The sequence below is a fragment of the Micropterus dolomieu genome, linkage group LG01, assembly GCF_021292245.1.
Source record: "Micropterus dolomieu isolate WLL.071019.BEF.003 ecotype Adirondacks linkage group LG01, ASM2129224v1, whole genome shotgun sequence".
Taxonomy (NCBI): domain Eukaryota; kingdom Metazoa; phylum Chordata; class Actinopteri; order Centrarchiformes; family Centrarchidae; genus Micropterus; species Micropterus dolomieu.
The window spans coordinates 44,889,815-44,899,123 of NC_060150.1; the positions used below are offsets into that span (position 1 = coordinate 44,889,815).

Here is a 9,309-nt window from a genome sequence, read left to right on the forward strand (position 1 = left end):
CCGTCCTGCTGCCCCCAAACATTCACTAGAGCGCCACATGTGGATTCATCCGCCGCTGAAAATAGTCCCCAACAAATGCTCTATTCCCTCCTGTTTGGTTAAGAACTTTAGGGAGCAGCTGTTTTAGATAATTACTGAGCTTTTTAAAAATGATATACACTCTTGATCTTGGTGGATCATAACCGGGTTGTAAGTACTGCTTCAAAATGCCAAAAGAAGAAACAGGAGCAAGAGACAAAAAATAGAGAGTAGGCAATTTATTGAAAACTGCATTTAAACTCATGAACAGGTTGTTCATCAGCTGATCAAAAGTTTAAGACCATAGGCATAAAAAGGTAAAATCTGCACAAAAATATGGTTTTCGTGTCACTGATCTTCAGGCAGTCACACTGTCATGATCTCCTGATGGCAAAGGCAAAAAGGCTTTCTCTCGTTGAACGTGGCAGGATTGTTGAGCTGCACAAGCAAGGCCTCTCGCTGCCAAGATTGGACGCAGTAAGACAGTCATTTTACATTTCTTAAAAGATCCTGAGAGTTATGGGACAAAAGAAGTCAAGTGGTAGACCCAAAACAAATTCACCTGCACTGAGCCGCAGGATCCGGCGGCTTGTCCGTGAAGACACAGGTCGCTCCTCGACCCAAATTAAGCCACTTATTGATGCTGACTGTAGCCCAGTAACCATAAGACGTCATCTGCGAGAGAAGGGCTTCAAGAACAAAAAACGTCTTCAAAGGCCGCGTCTCCTCGCACGCCACAAACTTGCCCGTTTCGAATTTGCAAGGGAGCACAAAACATGGGACGTTGAAAGGTGGAAGAAAGTTTTATTCTCTGATGAGAATCATGATTTGGGGTGCTTTTTTCCATCAATGGGAAAACGGAGCTTCAGATTGTCCAGGGGCGTCAAACGGCGACTGGCTATGTGGACATGTTGCAGCGGGCATCCCTCTGGACTGAGGGCCCCCGTCTGTGCGCTAATGACTGGGTCTTACAACAGGACAACGCCCGCCTGACGAAGGACTTCTTCCAGGAGAATAACGTTGCTCTTTTGGACCATCCTGCGTGTTCTCCTGATCTACATCCCTTTGAGAACATTTGGGGATGGATGGCAAGGGAAGTTTACAAAAACGGACGCCAGTTCCAGACCACGGATGCTCTTCGTGAAGCCATCTTCACCACATGGAGCAACATTCCCAGCAGCCTCCTGGGAACAGTCGCATCAAGAATGCCGAAACGAGTGTTTGAAGTGATCAACAAGAACGGTGGGGCTACTCACTACTGAGTCCTTTTTTGACACTTTTAGTTCTCTTGTAGGTTTATTTTTGGGCTATGTTCTTAAACTGAGCCTTTTAAAAATGAAACTATATACACTCTTGAACAAAATCTCTAGTGAGTGTTTGGGGAAGGAGCAGGTCACCCAGTGCGCCTCACTGACGGGTTTTTAATCGTTTTTGGACAACAGGTCATCGTTGACACTGAGAAGAATCACCACACGTATCCTTTAAGACTGTTGTTGTTTCTCAAACCGGGGGGTCGTGGATGTTGAGCGGACCTAAAGTTGCATGAATATGATTCATGTGGTGAATAAATGAGTAAACTTTTGCTAACCTGAATCTTGTTTATTTCAATCGCCGGTGTTGTTAATGATTTTTTTCTTGGCTTCTTAAGGTGACATTGCTTTGAAATAAGGTCATTGTGAAAACTCACCACATGAGTGTCTTTAGAAGCTTTTGCAACAGAATCTCCCCTCTCTGAAAAGTACCTGGATAAAACAACAGAGCAATGCAAATGCACCAAAATTAAACTCAAACATCCTGCATGTCTAATTAAATTGCCTGCACACGTTAACACAAGCAGAATTTACTGTATTTCCAACCTACTTGTTGATGTTTGTCTGAAAACCGTCGACTTTGGTCTTCACTGCAGCGATTCTCTCCAAAATTTTCTCCTGTGGTGAAAACAATTTTACTTGCAATTCATTAAAACTTAATAACATCATTTTGCCAAATTGAGGCTTGCACACAAAAATGTACCTGGATGGCAACACCGAAGTCATTTCCATCTTCTATTTTCGGGATGAGGTGCTGAATCCAGCAGGAGACCTGCAGCAACAGAGTTTAAAGTCAAAACACCAAAGATAACGAACTTTTTAAAACATAATTCAGTGTTTTAGAGGAGAAACTGTCTCAGCATTCGTGTTTAGAGTGAGGGGGATTCCCGTACATTGATGATGGTCTCTCTAAGAGCGACAATCTCTGGTTTCACTCTCTCTAGAAGCATCATAATCTTCTCATTCCCCTTGATGAAGCCACATTTTGGAGCTGCTGGGAGAGAGAGGAGAGGTGAGGCCGTTTTACTGTGCAGCAACCACGTTACCTGCTATCAAACGAACAAAAAAACACTTTTACCCTTCTTCTTTTTCTTCTCATCGTCTTCATTCTTATCCGTCTCCATTTCCTGTGAGATTAGCAATTGTACATGGTCAGAAAAGGGGACAGGACAGATGGGGGTCGGCTAAATATAAGTAACACCTGTCAGCTCAACAGCAAATGGTTGAATCAACAAAACATTATGATCTTCATGATTGCACTGATACGTAAGCTGTCTTTTTTTTTGCACATGCACAATAACCTCTGAAACTTTTCACATATGGACATCAAACTCTATTTTGATTGCATACAGCATGTATATTTTATATTTTTAATTCTGATTATTGATTCTACTCTTATTGTATGTTACTCTTTATTTAATTCTTTGCACCACATTCTCCAGTGCTGCTGCGCCAATTTGGAATTTCCCCTACGTGAGATCAATAAAAGGAACATCTTATCCTACGAAGGGAGGATTTATGGTCTACTCAGTTTGTGGTGTGCCTAAAAAAAGTGGCGTATTTCCAAATGTAGTGAGAGGAAGCACTTACACCACTTTATTTTGTACTTTTAGTGGTGCATATGTTTCAACTTAACACGTGCGTTTCATAAAATTAGCAGAAAGTCATTATCACACAGTGACCCTGCGGCAATTTGGGCCCCTGAGGATCTAATTTGCATGGCTGATAATCCAGCCTCAACTAAAGGACTAAACAAAACAACTGGTTCTTTTACTGTCGCAGTCACATGTTGTGTCGCTCAGCTGGTAGAGCGACTTACTCCACCCCCTTCATAACCTTCTTTTTTAAAGTTATAACACGATAATGTCACTGTGAAGCACTCTCCGAGGAGTTTAACAACAATCATACTGACTGCACAGTAGCAGAAGCATGTAATAGACCAGAATGCACTGCAGCTACAGGACCGGTTTTTCCTCTTTTAGATAAACTCTCACTCTCTTCCCCTACACGTAATTAGTATTAAGAGTATAAGAGCTGAATGAAACAGGCTGGTTCAAGCCCTCTTTGGAAGGAAACCCACTAAGTGAACTGGAAGTGGATGACGTAAGGGCACCGTAACAAGTAACCTGTAGCTAAATTAACCCGTGGAAAGTACTTCACCCCCTTGAAAACTAATTTAAAGTGCTGATTATCCATTAACTTGGAGCCCTCTTGGATTAAATCACTGTGAAGATGAAAGAGGTGGTGGTGCAGAGCTGGTCTCACCTCTTCCTCTGTGGAAGGAGGGTCTGGTATGGGGATGTCCAGGGGGGCATGGAGCGAGGTCATGTCTGTGATACTGAGGGCGTCATCCTGAAAAACACACAAGACAAGGTGAGAAGACCAGAAATGGAATGAAAAGGTGAGAGGTTATTGCGCTTGTGTGTTAAAAACACCGATGCTGCTGACCCTCAGCAGAGCGTCCAGCTGTACAATCTTCAGGGGGATGTAGTTGGAGAACAGATTCTCTGCCTGAAAAAACACAAAGATCAGTGCTGCAGCTGGTTGTTTTGACTAAATGTGTCATTTATTATGATAAAGAAAAAAAAGAAAAAAGTAATGTGTGGCTCAACAAACCTGATGATACAGCGTCTGGCGGAAGTTTTCCACCTGGAAAACAGGATATAGTGAAAGAAAAGATCAGAAAATTGAAGCTGCTGACTCATGTTATAAAAAAAAAACTTTTGCATTTACTTTCGTTTTCCTCTCAGAAAGGGGACTTTCCGCAAACTTACCAAGTTAACTGCTTCTGTGCATCAACGTGTTTAGTGCTTAACATTTCAGAAACTGTCTGCAGACACTACTCACAGTTATGTAAAGTATTTTAGCATTTAGCTCCCACATGTAGCCTGCTGCTGGGTCTGATCAGAGAGCTGGAGAGCGACTTACCTTAACTGCACTCGCGCTGCTTATTTTCAGGGTTGTTGTCTTTGACATGGCTGAGCGGACTTTTTGTAAGTAACACACAAATAAATACGTCCGTTTAACTTTTCAAATCTGAAGAGTGCAGGGCAGGACAATAGCATACGTCTCGCTAGTGTGATTTCTTTTATTTCCTCATTCAGTTTACTTTCGATTTGATCTCGCATGATGCAGTTTGCGCCTCCCACTGTCTCCCTCCCCCTTTTCAGCCTTAAAACTTTAGTTTGCGTGCTATTGTATCTATCAGTTCTTTGATAAGTCTGAAATATTGCTATTAATTGGAAACAAACAAAAAAATCTCAGGGGCTGAGGAAGTATTCAGATACCATACTGCACAAAAAGTAGATGTCCTGCATTGAAAAGTGTGTATGTAAAGTATATAAGCCTATTAAAATAATGTCCTATGTGACTGTTATACTAGTATTTATATATCATTAGATTATTAATACTCATGCATTCATGTAAAAGCTAGATTTTACTGCTGTAGTTGATGAGTTGGAGCTCATTTTGAACTATTTTGTATCGTACTGCTAATGATTATTTTCATTATGGGTTATTCTGCTGATTATTTTCTCCATTAATCGATTGATTGTTTGTAAAAATTAAAAAAATTTAAAGAAAAGAAAAGAAAATAGTGAGAAATGCTGTTACAATTACTCAGAGCGAATTACTTTTTGCATGAAAAATTACTTTCTTGCCAGTTTTTTTTTTTGTCAAAATAATCTGTACATATATACAATACTTGTACATTTTCAGATACATTTAAATTTGTAAAGTAACTAGTATATGAAGCTGTCAGACAAATGTAGTGTGTCAGAAAGTTAAATATTTCCCTCTGGGATGTGGTGGAGTAGAGAAGAATGAAGTGGCATGAGAAGAAAAATCTCAAGTGCAAGAATCTCACTTAGTACAGTAGTTGGGTAAATATATATAATTACATTCCTCCACTGCCCAACAGTATATAATTTAGTAAAATGTAACATACACATTAATGCAGCAGTAATATTAACCAAGAAACATATATATAGTATATTTTAATAGTTAAACACTGACATGTGCCATTTTACTGCATAATGAGTACTTTTACTTTTGATACTTTAAGTAAATTAGATACTTTTAATAAAGTAAGGTTCAAAATGCAGGATTTTAACTTGTTAGTGAGCCACGTCTGATTTTTTCAACTTCCGGTAGGTTATAGAAAAATGGGCTCTTTTATTTTGAAAAATAAAACTTGGACAGGAAGTAGAGCCAGAACGTCAAAAACGTCAAAACTGGAGTTCCGCATTTAAAGCTAATTAGCTTGAGAAGCTAACTGACAGACGGCGCTGAGCTGCCGCTGGAGACACATTAAACCTCTGATATGGATATAAAACCAAGTTATTTACATTAACGGCAACATAAAGACGTCTCACCGACACACGGATGACCTGAAAAACTGTCGAAACTCGTGAAGACGTTAACTTAAAATAAGCAGGTTTGTAGTTTTGACGTCGTTTTTTTCAGTAACGTTAAAGTTTCGGTTTCAACTAACTGTTACTGTGAAGTGTTGTTAAGTTACAGCACGAAGCTTGAAAGCTAACATCTGACACTGCTAACCCGTGTCAGATGCCTTTTTATTTTCATGTATTTATTTATTTATTAACGAAACATAACTGACAGCTTTGTCTGGTTGTGATTTCAGCTGAACGGTTGTTTATTTTCTGTAACTTTAACGTCCTTTTACTGTGAAACCTTCATTAGTTTGTTCTCTAAAGTTGTCTTCTGGTTAGTTAAAAGTGAAATTGTTGAGGACACTTTATATTTTACTTATTCTTAAAACAAATGGCAGACTTTGACATTAAAACGTGCTCCCTTTTTACACCTCAGAAGTGTCAAAGTGTCAAGTCTCTTAGGTGGTTTCCTGGTTTTTAAACACCTCAGATGACTTTTACTGATATTGATTATTTGATTACCACTGTCTTTCTTCCACACACTATTGTTCATCATCTGTCTGATACAGAGGTGCAAGTGTATTTGTATAGCACATTTCAACAACAAGGTGTTGGAGTGCTTTACATAAAACATAAAAGCAACAGAGAAATATAAAAAGGTTTAAAAAGAGTTGAATAGAAAATAAAAACAGGCAGGTCTCTCACCTTTTGCTTATTTCACTCCTTTGATTCCCCATCTCCCAATATATCCTTTTTTTTTTTAACACTTAGGGACTCTAAGAAGTACTTAAGTAAAAGTAGCAATACCACAGTGTAGAAATACTCTTGTCACAAGTTAGAAGTCCTGCATTGACAAAGATAAGTATAAAAAAAACCCAACATTCTCAAATGTAGTGACATTTGTGCTATGAATTAAACAACTAATTGATCGTCAAAATTGTCAACTTCCCGTCCTGACAGCCATGAGCATCAACCCTGCTTTTGTCCAGATGGAGGAGGTCAGGAGGAGATTCCAGTCCCTCCTCTCCTCCTCAGGCTCGGTCCAGGATGTGAAGGCTGAGGTCCAGACCATGGCCAGCATCCCCTTGCCTCTGTCGGAGAAGTACCGGCACTTTGGAGCGGAGGCCATGCTGAGGGAGAACACGTCCGGCCACAACAGACAGGAGGTAAAATATTTCTCCGTCTGAACGAGCCGTGCTGGTGGGGCTGCTTGGTTAGATGTTTCCCAACATAGCAGTAAATTCATCTTTATTTTCCCTTCTTTGATTGTCAAACTAGAAATGAACATGAAAAGGCACGTGGATAGGAGAGACACAGGCAAATGTTACTGTGGCAGTATGAAATACAGTCAGAATTGTCAGATTGTTTAGCTAAGTTGGTTGTTATCAGTTTATCCTGTACAGAGTAGACACATCTTTATTTAAAGCTGAGCGATATCTGACCACTAGAGGGAGGAAAAACTCCACAATACAGACGCATATCAACACAAAGCCTCAGTGCTCAGCTACACATATGAGATTACACAAATTAACTCTAGATCAGGGCTGAGAAACATTTGGGGGGGATTTAGAATAAAATGTTATTATAGGTTGAAATAAAGCTCAATCTAATAATACATTTCAGATAACTGATCTGGTAACAGATTTCATATCGTAAAAGGTATTTCGGGTGTTATTACTTTTAGGTTTCTATCTTTAAATTTGTACAGAGAACAAAAACATAAGTAAAAAAAAATCTATATTTTCTAGGAATGGATTTGTAAGTCTATCAAAAAAAAGAAATAACATGCACTGTAATAAAGTAAGAGCTTGTACATTTTAAGTGTGTATTTATAACACAAATATGAAACTCTGTGTATGTTCAATAAAAACAAACATTAATAACAAGCGTTCATATCCGCTCATAAATAGCAGACACTGACTCACTGGTGGAACTCGACTGGCATTACTGACTTATCACATTAATTTTGTCTCTACTTCAGGTTCTGGAGTCTTTGAACAGACTGGTCAAGGCCTTGAGTATCCTGGAGAAGTACGGCTGTAACCTGACGAGTCCCGCCAGGCCCAGATACTGGAGGAGCGTCAAGCACAACAACCCCGTCTTCAGAACGACAGTGGACGCCGTCATGGTGAGCTAAATGTCATATACCGGTAGTTCTGCCTTAAACGGTCATTTGGTTTAGATATTCTTTTGCTTTTAGTAAGACTTTGGTTGAATTTTGAAGCTTGAACAATCAAGGCAAATATTTCAATCCTTATTTTCTTCCACAGGGAGGGCGGAGAGTCCTCTACCTGTACGGTTACACCAATCAGCAGGTAGATGGCCTCAGCTTCCCCGATGAAGTCGCTGAACCAGACACTGAAAAAGTCGCTGCAGTGACGCTGGAGGTCATGACGTTGCGCACAGAGGTGGACATGCTTATTAAGGTTAGTAGCATGAAGAATCTGCAACATTAATTTCATTATGCAACAACAACCTTGTACCTTGATCAGATGGTTTTTTGTGTGTGTAAGAAATTCACTGTATTCCATTTGTTATATCTCTGTGTGTTCAGGGCATCCATCCTCACCTAGAATACTTCAAAGATATCATCCCATTTCTCATCCAGCAGGTCGGTACAAACATATCCAGTGGCTGCAAACACAAATACCTGTCAAAATGCATCATTAAAATATATATACACACACACTACCGTTCAAAAGTTTGGGGTCACCCAAACAATTTTGTGTTTTCCTGAAAAGTCACACTTATTCACCACCATACGTTGTGAAATGAATAGAAAATGGAGTCAAGACATTGACAAGGTTAGAAATAATGATTTGTATTTGAAATAAGATCTTTTTTACATCAAACTTTGCTTTCGTAAAAGAATCCTCCATTTGCAGCAATTACAGCATTGCAGACCTTTGGCATTCTAGCTGTTAATTTGTTGAGGTAATCTGGAGAAATTGCACCCCACGCTTCCAGAAGCAGCTCCCACAAGTTGGATTGGTTGGATGGGCACTTCTTGCGTACCATACGGTCAAGCTGCTCCCACAACAGCTCAATGGGGTTCAGATCTGGTGACTGCGCTGGCCGCTCCATTACCGATAGAATACCAGCTGCCTGCTTCTGCTCTAAATAGTTCTTGCACAATTTGGAGGTGTGTTTAGGGTCATTGTCCTGTTGTAGGATGAAATTGGCTCCAATCAAGTGCTGTCCACTGGGTATGGCATGGCGTTGCAAAATGGAGTGATAGCCTTCCTTATTCAGAATCCCTTTTACCCTGTACAAATCTCCCACCTTACCAGCACCAAAGCAACCCCAGACCATCATATTACCTCCACCATGCTTAACAGATGGCGTCAGGCATTCTTCCAGCATCTTTTCATTTGTTCTGCGTCTCACAAACGTTCTTCTTTGTGATCCAAACACCTCAAACTTGGATTCATCCGTCCACAACACTTTTTTCCAGTCTTCCTCTGTCCAATGTCTGTGTTCTTTTGCCCATCTTAATCTTTTTCTTTTATTGGCCAGTCTCAGATATGGCTTTTTCTTTGCCACTCTGCCCTGAAGCCCAGAATCCCGCAGCCGCCTCTTCACTGTAGATG

At 40.1% G+C, this 9,309-nt stretch overlaps 2 protein-coding genes across 3 annotated transcripts in view; one reads left to right on the forward strand and one right to left on the reverse strand.

Annotated features, from left to right (window-relative positions):
• Positions 1-4,428, reverse strand: part of psme2 (proteasome activator subunit 2) — a 5,801-nt gene extending 1,373 nt beyond the window's left edge. The window contains exons 1-9 of one of the 2 annotated variants that reach the window (XM_046042090.1): positions 4,257-4,428; positions 3,945-3,977; positions 3,777-3,839; positions 3,594-3,680; positions 2,407-2,455; positions 2,222-2,319; positions 2,032-2,100; positions 1,879-1,946; positions 1,706-1,760 (exon numbers count right to left, since the gene is read on the reverse strand). In XM_046042090.1, coding sequence (XP_045898046.1) covers positions 1,706-1,760; positions 1,879-1,946; positions 2,032-2,100; positions 2,222-2,319; positions 2,407-2,455; positions 3,594-3,680; positions 3,777-3,839; positions 3,945-3,977; positions 4,257-4,304 — 570 coding nt within the window. In that variant the 5' untranslated portion in view covers positions 4,305-4,428. Of the gene's footprint in view, positions 1-1,705; positions 1,761-1,878; positions 1,947-2,031; positions 2,101-2,221; positions 2,323-2,406; positions 2,456-3,593; positions 3,681-3,776; positions 3,840-3,944; positions 3,978-4,256 lie in introns of both variants that reach the window. The other variant, XM_046042042.1, reaches the window with a different exon arrangement.
• A 1,147-nt stretch (positions 4,429-5,575) lies between these two features.
• LOC123982770 (E3 ubiquitin-protein ligase RNF31-like) lies at positions 5,576-9,272 on the forward strand. Its single transcript, XM_046068630.1, has 6 exons — positions 5,576-5,763; positions 6,680-6,885; positions 7,701-7,847; positions 7,990-8,145; positions 8,274-8,371; positions 9,236-9,272. The coding sequence occupies exons 2-6, from the start codon at positions 6,682-6,684 to the stop codon at positions 9,270-9,272; spliced, it is 642 nt and encodes a 213-aa protein (XP_045924586.1). The 5' UTR covers positions 5,576-5,763; positions 6,680-6,681.
• Positions 9,273-9,309: the final 37 nt, after the last annotated feature.